At 45.6% G+C, this 16198-nt stretch overlaps 2 protein-coding genes across 2 annotated transcripts; one reads left to right on the forward strand and one right to left on the reverse strand.

Moving 5' to 3' along the window:
- The first annotated feature begins 4036 nt into the window (after positions 1 to 4036).
- Positions 4037 to 6060, forward strand: LOC127293897 (dolichol-phosphate mannose synthase subunit 2). The gene is made up of 3 exons (XM_051323604.2): positions 4037 to 4203; positions 5388 to 5531; positions 5624 to 6060. The coding sequence occupies exons 2-3, from the start codon at positions 5442 to 5444 to the stop codon at positions 5780 to 5782; spliced, it is 249 nt and encodes an 82-aa protein (XP_051179564.1). The 5' UTR covers positions 4037 to 4203; positions 5388 to 5441; the 3' UTR covers positions 5783 to 6060.
- Positions 6061 to 10840: 4780 nt separating this feature from the next.
- LOC127293898 (uncharacterized) lies at positions 10841 to 14970 on the reverse strand. The gene is made up of 7 exons (XM_051323605.2): positions 14648 to 14970; positions 14466 to 14535; positions 14258 to 14363; positions 13694 to 13760; positions 13044 to 13119; positions 11544 to 11833; positions 10841 to 11111 (listed from the first exon to the last, which is right to left on the reverse strand). Exons 1-7 carry the CDS (start codon positions 14867 to 14869, stop codon positions 11016 to 11018), a joined length of 927 nt encoding a protein of 308 aa, XP_051179565.1. The 5' UTR covers positions 14870 to 14970; the 3' UTR covers positions 10841 to 11015.
- Between the last annotated feature and the right edge of the window lie 1228 nt (positions 14971 to 16198).

Here is a 16198-nt window from a genome sequence, read left to right on the forward strand (position 1 = left end):
GATAAGGTGCGGGCACTATTAGTACACTATGCATGAGGCTTGCAACTTATAAGATATAATTTACATGATACATATGCTTTATTACTACCGTTGACAAAATTGTTTCATGTTTTCAAAATCAAAGCTCTAGCACAAATATAGCAATCGATGATTTTCCTCTATGGAGGACAATTCTTTTACTTTCAATGTTGAGTCAGTTCACCTATTTCTCTCCACCTCAAGAAGCAAACACTTGTGTGAACTGTGCATTGATTCCTACATATTTGCTTATTGCACTTATTATATTACTCTATGTTGACAATATCCATGAGATATACATGTTACAAGTTGAAAGCAACCGCTGAAACTTAATCTTCTTTTGTGTTGCTTCAATGCCTTTACTTTGAATTATTGCTTTATGAGTTAACTCTTATGCAAGACTTAATTGATGCTTGTCTTGAAGTGCTATTCATGAAAAGTCTTTGCTTTATGATTCACTTGTTTACTCATGTCATATACATTGTTTTGATCGCTGCATTCACTACATATGCTTTACAAATAGTATGATCAAGGTTATGATGGCATGTCACTCCAGAAATTATCTGTGTTATCGTTTTACCTGCTCGGGACGAGCAGAACTAAGCTTGGGGATGCTGATACGTCTCCGGCGTATCGATAATTTCTTATGTTCCATGCCACATTATTGATGTTATCTACATGTTTTATGCACACTTTATGTCATATTCGTGCATTTTCTGGAACTAACCTATTAACAAGATGCCGAAGTGCCGATTCTTTGTTTTCTGCTATTTTTGGTTTCAGAAATCCTAGTAAGGAAATATTCTCGGAATTGGATGAAATCAACGCCCGGGGGCCTATTTTTCCACGAAGCTTCCAGAAGTCCGAAGACGAGACGAAGAGGGCCACGAGGCAGCCAGAGCATAGGGCGGCGCGGCCCACCGCCTGGCCGCGCGGCCCTATGGTCTGGGCCCCTCGCGCCGCCTCTTGACCTACCCTTCCGCCTACTTAAAGCCTCCGTGACGAAACCCCCGGTCACGAGAGCCACGATACGGAAAACCTTCCGAGACGCCGCCAACGCCGATCCCATCTCGGGGGATCCAGGAGATCGCCTCCGGCACCTGCGGAGAGGGGAATCATCTCCGGAGGACTCTACGCCGCCATGGTCGCCTCCGGTGTGATGTGTGAGTAGTCTACCCCTGGACTATGGGTCCATAGCAGTAGCTAGATGGTTGTCTTCTCCCCATTGTGCTATCATTGTCGGATCTTGTGAGCTGCCTAACATGATCAAGATCATCTATCTGTAATTCTATATGTTGCGTTTGTTGGGATCCGATGAATAGAGAATACTTGTTATGTTGATTATCAAAGTTATATCTATGTGTTATTTATGATCTTGCATGCCCTCCGTTACTAGTAGATGCTCTGGCCAAGTAGATGCTTGTAACTCCAAGAGGGAGTATTTATGCTCGATAGTGGGTTCATGCCTACATTGACACAGGGACGATGTGAGAAAGTTCTAAGGTTGTGTTGTGTTGTTGCCACTAGGGATAAAACATTGATGCTATGTCTAAGGATGTAGTTGTTGATTACATTACGCACCATACTTAATGCAATTGTCTGTTGCTTTGCAACTTAATACTGGAGGGGGTTCGGATGATAACCTGAAGGTGGACTTTTTAGGCATAGATGCAGTTGGATGGCGGTCTATGTACTTTGTCGTAATGCCCAATTAAATCTCACTATACTCATCATGATATGTATGTGCATGGTCATGCTCTCTTTATTTGTCAATTGCTCAACTGTAATTTGTTCACCCAACATGCTGTTTATCTTATGGGAGAGACACCTCTAGTGAACTGTGGATCCCGGTCCAATTCTCTTTACTGAAATACAATCTTCTGCAATATTGTTCTACTGTTTTCTGCAAACAATCATCTTCCACACAATACGGTTAATCCTTTGTTACAGCAAGCCGGTGAGATTGACAACCTCACTGTTTCGTTGGGGCAAAGTACTTTGGTTGTGTTGTGCAGGTTCCACGTTGGCGCCGGAATCCCTGGTGTTGCGCCGCACTACATCCCGCCGCCATCAACCTTCAACGTGCTTCTTGGCTCCTCCTGGTTCGATAAACCTTGGTTTCTTTCTGAGGGAAAACTTGCTGCTGTGCGCATCATACCTTCCTCTTGGGGTTCCCAACGAACGTGTGAGTTACACGCCATCAGCCTTCTACAAAGACTCCAACCGTAGAACCAATGGCTCAACCAACAATCGCATAGGATCATTCGACCGAGATAGAGAGTTGAGTTGTAGATCAAATAGAAGCACCACCGAGCTCAAAATCGAGATATCTTCCCACCAAAACTGAGGAATGACAATATAAACGCTCTCACCCGTTTCTGGTGAATCAACTCGAGCGGTACGAAGATTGAATAGGAAACACGAACATCAGCTTGCAGTGAGTCCAATATATAACAACTAGTCTGAACCATTTGAGGCATAGACGACTCATTTGCATTCATCAACCAAAGAGCACGAGGGCGCCATTTGATATGAAGAAGCATCAGCGTTGACCTAAAATAGAACCGGATCAACAATCTCACATCCTCACCTGCCATCTTAAAAAGGTTGCAACCAACAACACCCGAGATCCTCCAGTGCGCGTGCATCATTGCAGTGAATTGAGTGAAAAAAATACCCTTGGGAAGCACCGCAAGTGCTACAACCCACCCTCGTGTGAAGGTACAGGATCACCTGCAAGGAGCTCGGTCCTTTGATAGAATTAATCAAGATATTGCCAATATCTTTCCATCAGAGTCTAGCATGGCCAACACAAAAAAATGCAATGATATGGATTCATCCTCGGCAAACTGGTTGGAGTCGAGGCACCGTAGTGCAAATTGGATTATTAAAGGAAGAATCCGTCGAGGACGGTGTATGGCTATCAGGACAACCAATCAACAACATAGATTTACGACATGGCGCCTGCAGTGCCGCGTTTATTTATTGTTCACATAAAGAAGGTCGAAGAGCGTTCGGAGTCGGCGCAGTCCTCATTGTGAGGCTCCACCAACAGAACCTCTTCCATTGAAGTCCCGCAGCAGCTGTAGTTGAGCCCATGGGAAAATATCTCCATCGAATAGGAAAACGACAGATTAGACCGAGAACCATGAGATTTGAGGCCATGAGCTTATCCTCTAACTTCAAACCAGCCACCATGGCCACGGCCAGAAGAGGGAGAATGGGGAACATGCCACCAAAATCTGGCTTATTTGGATAGGAAAAATGACCTAACAACCTAACTATATACATCTGGACTTCTCTCCCACTCACCGCCGACCATCATTTCCACCGACGATGGGAGGAAGAGAAGCCGGAGAGGTGAGGAGAAGTGGGGCTCAAGGAGGAAGACGACCACGGGGTCAAACACCACGGGGGTAAAACTCTGGAAAGGTATTCTCCAACCGGTCAACGGACTAGTTAAGAAATAACAACTTGGCCTTTGCATCTTATAATGGGCTTGACCTACTCGGTAAACTCATTTATAAGAAGGAAAGTGATTCTATCCACCCGGAGGATTCTCGTTTAGCGAGCCTCCGCTCTCTTTGCGCACCATGTGTCCCAAAACCACGAGAGAAACATGTGATGGGCCCCACATGCTCCATTATCCCTTCACTCGGCCCTCCTCCCTTCATTCCTAGCATGTTCCTACTTCTCCTTGGCGCCCCTCTATCCTACATAGAATCCCATGGTTGAAAGTCAGCATCGGTGCTTGCTATGAGGAGTGAGAGCGGAGGTGCGGGGGTGCTACTACGAGTTGTCCATGGTGCTTGTAGACAGAGAGCATGATGCTACAAAAGTTAAAAAAAATAAAAAAAGACATTGCACGTGGACCCAATCTGTCAAAGGGAAAGTGTTAAAAAATATCTATTGCTACTAACTAAGGCCAAACAAATCATCAAATTCTTGAACAAATAGGGAGGAAAAATTTAGACAAATTTAAGACATTGTGTATGTACGGACGGAGTATAAAATTCCTCCTCTGCTTTTCTCTCGTATAAACCGAGCACGAGGCGACCGGCGACCGGCGACGGCCACGCCGGCTGACACCGAGGCTGCGACCACCGGCGACGAAGACGGCCACCGAAGGCCAGCAAAGACGATCTGCTACACCGCCGAATCCCTTCTTCTGCTCTTCCCCTCGAGGTATGGCGCCCCTCCCCAGACCCTAGCGCGCAGATTCGTTGAAGACTTTGTGCATCCATACCTTCCGTCCAGATTTCTCCGGCCCTATCCCTAATTCCACCACACCACACATATCTACGTGCGCAGATCGATCGATTGGGTGAGTGGTCCGTTTGAGAAATTGTGTAGATGCAGAATTCTCTCAGATTGGTTGAGGAGAGGAGATAGATTCAGAGTTTGGCAAAGGCTCTCGCTAGCCGCTTATCTGATTGATTTGTCTTGGCATGAAAACTTTTGATTACTAAATGTTTTGATTAATTTATCTCACAGAACCTGCCCAATCGTATTCATAACTTTGTATTCTCCGTAAACATTGCATGGGAAATTTCATTTGTCCGGATGCATCGGATACAACAACATCAAGCACCAGTTCAAAAAAAAAAAAAAACATCAAGCACGAGTGACTGGAAGGTGGATATGTTCCATGATGATCTCAGTTGCTGAAGCTAGAAGCTGGTCTTAACACTGGCGATTATTTCTGTTTTTTTTCACCTGTTTGTGCCACTCAACTACGGATAATGCATTTTATTTCATGGCACAAGATTCGGCTAGAGTGATAATCTTGATTTTATAGCTATAGCAAATTTGCAGTAGCCGAACGCTTTTATGATACTGACCCAGATCCCTGGAATAGATCCCCAGAGGATAAGGAAGAGGGAGCTGTGAAATGAGGATCTGGAGCTCCTCGAACAGGCCCTTCGTTGCTGCTTCACCACCCTGAATATAATAGCTCTGAATTTTGCTTGCTGGTTGGTTGCCTATTGCATCCAGGCTGAGGTGTCCAGCTGTTTTACTTGCGCTATGAGCTTTAGTACTAGTACTTCACGTTAGTCATCAGAATTTTAGCACAATAAAGCAATTATAGAAATTTTTCTGTGTTGATATGCCTAAATGCAGGCCAAATGTATAATATGGCATGACCGTTGTTGGTGAGGCCGTGATTTTGTTTGTACTCTATTTTGTTGCTTTTAGCAGTGGAGTGATTGTTCATGTTTGTTAGGTTAGCATGTTGCATCTCTGACTACATCAGGGATTTTGGTATTATCATGTATTTGTCTCGGTGTAGTTTCATTATCGACATCAAATGAACCTTATAATGTGAAGTTACTTGGATATTCATCAAGTTTCCATTTACTTGTATGCAGGAAACCTAATTTTGTAGCTCAAATCAAGATTATATTTCCATAAATTTCTGAAGAATGGAAATGGGAGACAAGGCGGTTGGCCTTGTGTTGACCATGACAAGTTTATCCATTTTCACCTACTATACTTTCTGGGTCATAATCTTGGTTAGTAATTCGTGGGCTTTTTAACATGTTCCAATTCATATAACAATCGCATTTATGTATTAATGGTGATTCTGGTTCTATTTTCCTCCTAGCCATTTGTTGACGACGATCACTTTGTCCACAAGTACTTTCTACCTCAAGAATATGCCATCTTCATCCCGGTGTTTGCTGGTGTGGTTCTTCTTTCGTTCTTGAGTATATTTGTTGGTCTTGTGATGCTGAAGTCAAAGAAAAAGAAGAAGACCACATGATAGTTGAGGCTCTGCTGCGCTGATCTAATGTAACCGAGTGGTTCAGAAGTCTACACATATAACTTGGTAGAAGTTTGGTTTCATGGATGATTTGGTTAATTTTTGAATTGCCTTCGCTTGTAGTTTTAAGGTTTTCTCTTCGCACTTCTATTGCCAATTAGATCTAACAAGTATTTGCTTGTTCTTGGCTATTTCTTGATCATGTGGTGTATGACATTGGTCAAATGCAAGTGATGTGCCTCTACGTTGATAATTATTGGATGACGTATTTCTTGACATGGATGGCTGATGCTTTTGTGTAGTTCTCTTTTGTTGCCAATACAAAAGCTGGAAAATAGCAGTGCAGCTATAGGGCCGGCCTCATGTCAGCGTCTTCAAAATGCCAGTGTAGTAGTAAACCTGGCAGCACGGTCACTCCAAGTCATGTCCTGTGTAAGCGACTAAGGGCATCTCCAACGCTGCTACCCAAACAGAGCGTTGGATCGTTTGGACACGCTAACAGGGCCACATTCATGTTTGGGTCACACGCTGCATCCAACACAGCGGCCACCCATTTGACCTATTTCTTTGGAAAATAGGCCATTTGCCCACACATAATTATAAATAATATATATAAAAATGTAGAATAATATTAAATAAAATGTAGCATTATCAAGAAACGAAATGTGTCATAGTTTGAATAAATATAAAAATTACAAATTGAGATTGTCAACTCAATTTGTGCGCTCTAGGATCTCCTTCTGCCACTTCTCGAACCAAGCTCTTTTCACCTCGTTCATGGTGGTCAAATCGGCGTTCATGATCATGTTGACATCGGCTTGTCGTTTTAGCTCAACTCCATTCTCCTTCAATTCCACCTCCTTGGCCCTTGCCGCTGCTATGAGCTCCAATTCTTTCTCTTTGAGCTCAATTTCCCTAGACTTCGTTTTGGCCTTCACCTCTTCAATCTCAAGTTTCCTCTTTTGGACATCGAAGTAGTTCTTCATGTCCTCTTCCTTCTCCCGGTGCCTCCTCTCAATCCTCTTGTCCGTGGACACCTCTTTGTCAGCATACATCTCCTTCAAGGTGCCGACCAATTGCATGGCCGGAGCATCACGCTTCATGTCGGTCTTGGTTGCCTTGTGGCCTCGTGGACGACTTGCACGAGAAGCAGATCTACCACAAGGCTGGCCACCATCAAGGTCAATGACCGTGGCATCTTTGGCAGTCTTGTTGCCAGTCAAGGTCGCCATGTACCCCTCGTACCCCTCCTGGAACTTGGGGGTGCCCTCAAGTTCCTTCCAACAATGAGGGAAGCCAAAGGTCTTTCCTTCATTCGCATTTTTGAAGAAATCCAAAGTTTGCCACACCTAGAGCAAAGCGAGACAACAATGACAAACATATGTGCAAACAACGAATGAACAAGTTGAGCTTAAGAATCATACCAAGTCCTTCATGCCGAGGCCGCTAACGGGAATCCGCTTCACGTGATCATACGCCGCCTGGAACTTGTTGCATTCCGTTTGAATTGTTCCCCACCTCTTTTGGAGGGAGCACTCGTTGCGGTCGCTGTCAAATGGCTTCTCTCTGTACCGGCGATGTTCATGGAAGTATTCATGGATTCAGTGCCAGAATGCGGTTCCCTTCTGCTCGGCACATGTCAATGGATCCTGCCCAATGGTCAACCATGCGTCGACGAGCATTTTGTCCTCCAGCTGCGTGTAGTTGCTGGTTCTTTTGCTAAGCCGGCGGCCTCGAGCTTGTGCAGCTGCAGTTTGTGTGAGCTCATCACCGAACAACGGCTCATGGTCGATGTTCATGGTGCCTGGATGGCTAGTGGTGTCCTCCTCTATGTCAATGGGAGGTGGCGGGGGAGCCTGATTGGTCGATGGATATGGCATGGTGGTCGGCATCGTCGGCGGGTAAGACGGAGAGGCCTGCATGGTGGACGCTGCCTGCATAGATGGCGGTGCGTGCTCGCCCGACAAATCGTCGAATAGGTTGAGGGCACCGGTCATCGCTGCTGCTCCCAGGTGCTTGGGGGCCTTGGAGTGCGCCGTCGGCGCACGGTTGAGGTCAATGGACAAAGGTGATGGCCCCGTCATGGACTCGCCCACCTCCGGTGACCCATCTCGTGAAGGGTACAACTGTACAAGTACCGCCCCGACGGCGCCACCATTTCCTGCGTGCCAGGCGTGTACCCAAACGGGGCAGTCGGCGGGGCTGTTGACCTTGGAGGAAGGGGCCGGGTCACGGACGAGGCGGAGCTTCCCGCCGAGGCCGTGTCGGCGCCCGGGATGATCATGTGCTGAGCAAGCGCGGCGTGGCCGTAAAAGAGCATGGCATGCTCTTGCAAGGCCTTCGCCTCGGTTTGGAGTTGGAGGAGTTGCTCGGCCGCCCTCTGCCGCTCCTCCTCGGCAGCGGCCTCCTTCTTCCGTTGTTCGTGCGCCCTGCGCCGGTCGGCCCGCTTCTTGCTCTCGATCGCCCTCTGCTCCGCGGTGACCTCGGGCTTCGCCTTCTTCGTCATCGGCGCGGGCTGCGGGACAACCGGAGCGTCCAGGACAGGAGCCTCCTCCACGGCAGGAGCGACAACGGCCGCAAGCTGGGCCTCGTCTCCGATGGTGGCGGTGGCGGCGGTAGGAGCTTCGTCGGCCATCTCTAGGTTTTGGGAGTGAATTAGAGTGGGTGTGTTTTGGGAGGAAGACAGGCGGCCAGGGAAGGAGGACACGGGAGAACGCGAGAGGGCAGCCCTCCGTGTCCGCGGCCACGCAAACGAGGCCCAGATTTAGACCGGCTTTGGGTCGTCTCGGACGCCGCGGCCATCCGTTTTAGGAATTGGTCCGCGCGCTAGGCCGCGTTTTTATCCGGTTCGACCCATTCAGACGCGCGGGCGCAGGATAGGTCGCCGCGTTGGAGATGCCCTAAGCGCCATAGGAGTATAGGACAAAGAAAATGGCTTCATCATGACTTCATCATGCATTGATCCCTGTATTGCACAAGTGATATACAAACAAGAGTCAAATTTGGTCAATGGCGGAACCTGTCATACTATCGCATCAAATTTTGTGGGTGTTTCAGAATTCCCAGAGTTGTGAGCCCAGCATAAAAAAACAAACAAAATAGTGTACATTACCGTGGAGGGCAGAGTTAATAATTACAGTGCTCACGTAGTTATACCCACGACAGTAGGAAACTGACATGTGCTGCTTATATAGAGCACTACCGCCAAATGCTACAGTACTTTCTGAACCTAAACATTCTCCCCATGTTTGTGCTGAGATTTTTTTCGATAAAGGGAATATATTAATATCAAAACGATACCAATTATACCCAGCCTCTGCAACAACGCACCACCCTAATGGCACTACGGATGCACACAGCCAAAAAAAGGAAAAGAAAACTAAGAAACAAAAGTCCCGCTACAATATCTCGGGCCTAACAATAGCAATACATCCACCGCCAAGACAACACCTGAAATACAGAATCTCCAAAAACGACGCCTCCAAGAAGGGAACAGTGCGCTAACACCATCGTCGCCCGATCAACGATCTTAGGTTTTCACCCTGAAGATAGTCCCCGCTCTCAAAACAATGCCTCCAACAAGGTCATTGCCAGGCACAACCAGTTAAGGCCAGACCTTGGGTTTTCACCCTGAAAGGTAGGACTCTGAACTTCACCTGTGTTGTCGCCCCCACTTTCATACCGCTGCTGTGAAGCCCGGAACACCAAGCAAGTCCCTCAACAGCGCGGAGACTTGAACCTCCCTTAGCTAGTCCTCCCCTCCGGCCTTCATGAACTTCTCTTCTTCCGAATTTCATCATGAATCCATAGTCACTTGATGTCAACACAGAAAAAGAGCTTCGCGCCGCTCCCTCCAGAACCAATCGGTCGGAATAAAAGCATGGGTGCGCACGACCGAATACCACCGATCCAGCAAACTCCAGGCAAAAAGCACTGTTACATTCGCCGGCGGAGCCTTCCTGAACTCAACACTCCGGCTAGATCACGAGTCCAGGCCTCCGGTAGGTCTTCCTCTTCACGCAAGAGAGACCCTAGGACCACCGCCTTTATTCAGGTCGGACCCCCACGTCGGCGACCATCCCGGGCTGGCCACTCCAACCATTAACCGGCGACTCCGTCGCCGGCTTCCAAGCATCTCCATCTCGCCGCCGGAACGCGGTGATAGATCGATAGATCCACCGCCACCAACCGCAGGCCGACCCTCTCCGGCGAAGAAGAGGGCCACCTCCACCGTCGTACCCAAGGCTGCAGCCCCGGGCGACCTCGTGTCGCGGGTGAAGCCTGAGATCGCCTCCACTCACCGGCGAGAGGCAGGGGGGAAATTGGCGCAGGCCATGAGCCTGGCCGCCGCCCACCACCAGCCCCTGTCGGAGTGCTGCGGAGAGCCGACGGGAGGAGGGAGGCCGCAGCGCTGGCCGCCGCCGCCCATCCCAACCGCGCCAGCCGATCCACCACGGGAGAGCCGACGGGAGAAGGGGGCGCAGCGCTGGCCGCCGCCGCCCAACCCATCCGCGCGCCCGCCATGCGTCGAGGAAGGAGATCCGGCCGCCGTCCACCAGGCGTCGACGAGGAAGGGCCCCCGCCGCCGCCACGCCCCGAGGGTCTTTGCCCCGGCGGCGCTACCGGCGGCGGCGGCGGCGTTTAGGGCTGGGGAGGCTGGAGGCTGGGGAGGCTGCCCCCTCCCAAGATGAACACTGCTCCTGGGAGCGCACGGCCAGCCAGGCAGATCCGTTTGTGCTGAGATGATGTAGACTGACAATCCTCGAGAAAAATGAGATCAAATTACTAATAAATCAAATGAAGAGCTCAAAACCAGAGACATCCGCAATTCCTGAAGGATGCGTTCAACAGAGAAGTACCAGAAATGACATTGCACAGGAAGTTTTACAACTTTGTAAGAAATCATGCTATCCAGAAAGATTACTCATAAATCAAAGGAAAAGCAGAAAACCAGAGACAACCACAACGGACCAATGCAGTCACAAAGAGAAATACCCAAGTTGATGTTGCACATAAAGTAAAAAAAAAATATCATGCTATCTAGAAAGAACAAGAACATTCCCAAATAAAATTAAGGTGCTACTCATGTAACAAGTCATATGTTGGATACAGATTGTTACATCTTTGGGTTCATCTAACTGGACAATAATATCCAAAGTTAAAAGCAACAAAATTTCTATGTCACTACCAGTGGTGTGGCAGTACAACCACTGAACTAGAACTATTTGCAGACTTATTCAGTTTGGTCAACTTCCATTGTTGCTTCAACAGAGTCCATGAGTATTTCTTTTAACTTTTGTCCCCTTCCTTTCGCCAAGCTAATGCACGCCTGCACAAACAGAGGTCATTAGCTCTTCTATTACATCCACTGCAAACCATCTTCCATCCATGATCACGGGATATAGCAATTTTGCATGATAAAATATAACTAACCAAGATTTGCGGAAATAGTTGTCATACTTGGACGGATAAAGCATGAAGAAAAAATTCAAATGCTAGAAAACCCAATAAGATGTTTGTCGTGACAGGAGAACCCCTTTATATTTCAACTTTCTAATATCTTAGCTGCCTTTTAACCGCAAACATGCATAACCATTTCCTTTTATCGAATATATGGAGATTTTTCCTAGCTAACCACACATTGCTGCAATACTTTAAAAGCAACATGTTTAGCGAATGGCACAAAAAGCATGATTCTAGAACAGTCACAGAGATGCCTATTTCCCTTGGTATATATGGGGAAAGAGATTGGAAAGCAGACCTTAATAGTTGACATGGATGCCACTCCACCTCCGGGTTTTTGTATTGATACTAAGCGGCCTGAAGAATCTAGAACAACAGTCACAGAGGTCTCTATTATTGATTCTTCTTCAGCAGTTGGGTCAGCTAGAATACTATCCTTGTGAAGTGCACATGTCAGGGGAAATGGAATGTCGCCAAGATTAAGCTTCCTCTTTTCTCTGTTTACCAATTCATATTTGGTTTTGCCTTCATTGCCTCCAACAGTAAATACTCTGCCATCGTCACCAACAGATACTAGAGGAATTTCCACTGTGAATGTAACATAGTATTAATAATTAAAAACAAGAGTGCATTGTAACAGAATCATAAAGCAGAGACTAAAGCTAGCATACATCACAAACTAAATCACAACAAACAATTGGACGATCAAGAATATACTAACGCCTTCCTCAATATTTCATGTCAAAACAGAACTTGACTAGAAAAACTTTGACAGACTCTGAAGAGTAACAAAAAAAAAGTCATGGACCTACACACAATAAGATACAGCTGAAGCATGGCGCACAACCTCCAAAATGACAGGTAAAAATCAAGCCCTATAAAGAAAAAAGCAAAAGGTTTACCAGGAAGTTTCCACACCATGTGTGGCTAGGCATCAAAGCCAGGACACACAAGCACACCACATAGAACTCATCTAGGTTGCCAAGCAAACTCATCTAGGTTCAGCTTTCACAATTTACATGTTTTACTAGCGTTACTCAGAGTCACTCGTGAAAAGGAGACATTAGTATTAACAAAAATGTTCATTTGACTACAGGACAAAGCTAACAAAAATCAAGAAAGATGTTCTTGTTGTGAAAACAAATCAAATATTGTCAGCTTAACGTAGTTGCTCTCAGGTAATCAAATGCATTCTCAGATTTAACAACCCAGATAAGCTTAATTTAGAGGAAGAAATTACCATGATTTACACAGATTCTCAACTCAAAATTGAACTATCAAGGTTGAGGAAATCATTCGCAATTCAGAAGTTCCATGTAAAAATATACTGAACCAAGGACCAAAAGATACTCATTCGAAACGTAAAATAAAAATACCACAGTATTCCATATGAACAGGTTGGTTAGACTTTCTGTGTCAGTCTGGCTTAAAAACAAATTCAATCATGGGTCATGGCAATGCAACTTAATTGGATTAGAAGAGAAACTCAAGACTCACATAATATGATTTATGCAATTATGCTACTGTATTTTATATGGTTCTGTTTGTTCACAATATCATGGTCAGGTCTGATTAAAACGTCAACATGTTTACACACTTCCTCGTTTCGCAGCATGAGCCGTTTGCAATATAGAAAAAATATGGAAAAGTAAATGTCACTAATGAATCAGTAAAAGTTCATACTTCATAGATAAAGTAACCGCTGGCAGAATACACCACTGATATTTCCAATTATAGCTCAATCAAGTAGCAGAAGGATATCGGATAAATTAAGACAGTGAAAATAAATTAAACTTACAGTGTGAAAATGCAGCCACCACTGAAATCAATGCAGCGTCAAATAGAGATCCATCAGCATTCAAACAATAGACGTCCTGTAAAATTGAGATATTGAGAAAAGAACGAAGTAAATGTTTCTTTTGGAAACTTATTTAGGGCTATCTCAAATTTAATTTTCGTCATTGGGTTGCCCAGTGAAGAAATCTAGAGAAACAAATATCTGGTGCTATCATATGAATACACGAGACATCAAATTCCTCTAGCAAATCTCATAATGTAGAGGTAGGTGGTAAAGTTAACCACCGTCTTCTGTACTATGTTAAATTCTAACACCAGCAGCACAGTAACAAAGAGATGACAGAGGTATAATGCATAAGATCTTATTTTCTTCTCTTTGTGATGTGTTGTGTTTATCGTGTTTGTTGCTACAGAGAACTGACAGTACTCCATTTAGGAGCGCTAGTGTTGACCATCAGCGACACTTGGGACTTGGGAGTTTGGATATGCATTAAGGGTTAATGGTGGGGGATGGTGGGGGCCTTTATCGTTCTTATTTGACTTCTCACTATCCCATGGTTTGCTCTAATGATTTATGAAGATGGTTGGTCCACATGTTTTGATTCCGTGAACAATGGCAGGCTCACAGTAACAAAATCGAAAGTGTATTACCAGGTATGCTACCCATGAAGCCTTCCCACTGATCAAACAGAGCTCCTTCAAATTTAGCATCCCAGAGCTACAAAAGACGATGAAATAAAGTAATCTTCAGTATATGCTATACATGGGAAAGCACAGATGGTAAGTAGAAAAATTGCGTGATGGGTCATCTACATCAACCAAACATACGTCTCCAATCTAGGACCAAAACAACGCAAAGATTCACCTGAAGCACTGAGCAGTAAGCACACTAATGCATGTCCTATAACTCGGAAAACTCAAATAATCAACTGAACTTTATGCTGTGAACAAATGTAGCACACCCCTAAGTTTTAAATTCACAGAACAAATATGTTTCTTAACGACCTATTCAGATCAACAATCATATGCCGAACTTCATGTGATAGGCAAGCTAAAAGAGAATCGAGTGAACATTAATTCGAACAACCCTTGTCTACAGCTACTCCATTACGATTTGTTGGAAGCAGAGTACAGTAATACATCCATCGCTTGTGTCGGCGAGGTGAAGGTACGCAAGAAATATACCATTTACCAACATTAAGACAAAAGAAAAACCTCATGAGGACGTCCTCCAGGGCTTTGGAAATGACTGGCGCAGCCTCCGCTGGCCGTCCTGGTCTGACAAGAGGGGAGCAGATTGGCGGCATGTGAAACTCCACGGCTGCGGAAGCACAGGTAAGTCAACCAAATTATACATAGCAGAATCACCACCAGCAGGCAGCAGCAGCTACAGGGAGGGAGGGAGAGCAAGGGAAACACGAACCGACAGATCCTTCGTCTGGGGTCTCCGCGGGGGGCGACATCACCTCGAGCTTGATCGACGCGAGCATGGCCTGCGGCAGCAAGAAAGCATTTCGTCAAACAGGTGGCGCGCAACGCTAACATGGCAGTGGGAACTGCGAGAGAGCTGTGAAACTGAAGTGGGAGGAGGGGGGGTGAGCGTACGGTGTCGCCGAGGCGGACGAGGGCGGAGCCGTGAGCGGAGGAGACGGCGCCGAGCGCGACGGTGGTGGCGCGGGCCTCGCCGAGGCGGCGGGCGTCGGGCCGGACGGACTCGCGGAGGTGGCGCTCGAGGAACGCGAGGGGGAAGAGGCGGCGGTAGGCCTCCACCTCCATCTCCCCCGCGAGCCCGCCGGCCGCCGTCGCCGTCGCCGTCGCGTCGGTCATTCTCACCGTCGGCGAGGGTCGCGGCGCGCTCTGTGTGGGGAGAGGAGAGGGGTGTTTGGGCTTTGCGTGGAACGGCAGCGGGCTTCCTAGGGTTTATGCCTCCCCGGCAAAACTGGGCCTATTTCTATCCCAAAAACGTTCTCAGGAGTATGTTCAAAGGAAATCCAGAACTTCAATTTGAGAGCTATAAAAAGAAAATAAATTTATGTGTTTCAAAAAAAAAAATTTATGAATGCACATACTCTCTCCATTCAAAATTACCTCGCCTTCTAGGTTTAGTTAAGATCACACTTTGTAAAAGTTTGAACAAATAAATAGGAAGAAATATCAACATCTACAACATAAAATCTATTATAGTATTAGAGTCGCCATAAAGTATATATTTTTCACATTATATGCATTTGATACTATGAATTTTGACGTTTTTTCTCCCATTCTCGGTTAGATTTTACAAATTTTAACTTTGACTAAACCTAGAACGCGAGTTAATTGAGTTAATTGTGAATGAAGGGAGTACAATGTCTAGTGTGTTTCTTTACGGGCAACAAATATGGAGAGCAAAATGGAGATTATTTTACATGTTTAGAGTGAACTTTTTTGTGCTGCCGAAAACTTAACTTGTTATTTAAAATAAAAGTATAGATATGTAAACACATTTTTATGTATTTATGGAAAAAATAGTACTTCCTCCGTCCAAAAATAACTGGCTCAGACTTGTTTAGATTAGCATGTATCTGCACATTAATAGGCTTCTAGATGCATACGAATCTAGATAAATCGGAGTCAAAGTATTTGTTAAAACCTCTAAATGTTGTTTTTTGAATTTTTAAAATTTCCAAGTTCATGATAACCTAGGAGTCAAATGGCCACACTCAACCCTGGTGAACTACTTTTTGCCACACAATGACAACTCCCATCCAACTGGCAATGAAACAACATAGGCTTGGAGGTCGGGTCATACGGGGTGCAGTAGCGCACACACTTTGGGTCACTAATGTGTGTGTCCTTAATGTCAGTGACCCAACATCACCCTACGTTATGTTAGCGAAAGCCCATCGTCTTTAGGTGTACTAGTGCACTAGATCAACAAAAATGCATCTAACCATGGTGCAAGTTTAGAAAAGGAATAGGACATATACACAATACACATCTAGCATGTGTTATTTACTTTTATTTACATTCAAATTGGACTCAAAGCTCAAGAAAGACAAAAGAGAAATCAGTTTATAAATAGTACAAAAATCAAATGTAGATTGAATGTACTATATTGGTACTATATATAGTCAAATTTGTTATTTTTATTTCTTTGGATGTGAGTTGAAAGACATA

This window comes from Lolium perenne, chromosome 4, assembly GCF_019359855.2.
Source record: "Lolium perenne isolate Kyuss_39 chromosome 4, Kyuss_2.0, whole genome shotgun sequence".
In the NCBI taxonomy this organism is placed as follows: domain Eukaryota; kingdom Viridiplantae; phylum Streptophyta; class Magnoliopsida; order Poales; family Poaceae; genus Lolium; species Lolium perenne.

Excerpts from the sequence above, each read along its gene's own strand:
- LOC127293897 (XM_051323604.2), top strand. The coding sequence starts at position 5,442 with ATGGAAATGGGAGACAAGGCGGTTGGCCTTGTGTTGACCATGACAAGT. Across the intron at positions 5,532-5,623 it reads CTTTCTGGGTCATAATCTTG|CCATTTGTTGACGACGATCA; the intron begins GTTAGTAATTCG and ends TTTTCCTCCTAG.
- LOC127293898 (XM_051323605.2), bottom strand. The coding sequence starts at position 14,869 with ATGACCGACGCGACGGCGACGGCGACGGCGGCCGGCGGGCTCGCGGGG. Across the intron at positions 14,536-14,647 it reads TCGTCCGCCTCGGCGACACC|GCCATGCTCGCGTCGATCAA; the intron begins GTACGCTCACCC and ends TTGCTGCCGCAG. Across the intron at positions 11,834-13,043 it reads GGTGGCTGCATTTTCACACT|TGGAAATTCCTCTAGTATCT; the intron begins GTAAGTTTAATT and ends TTACATTCACAG.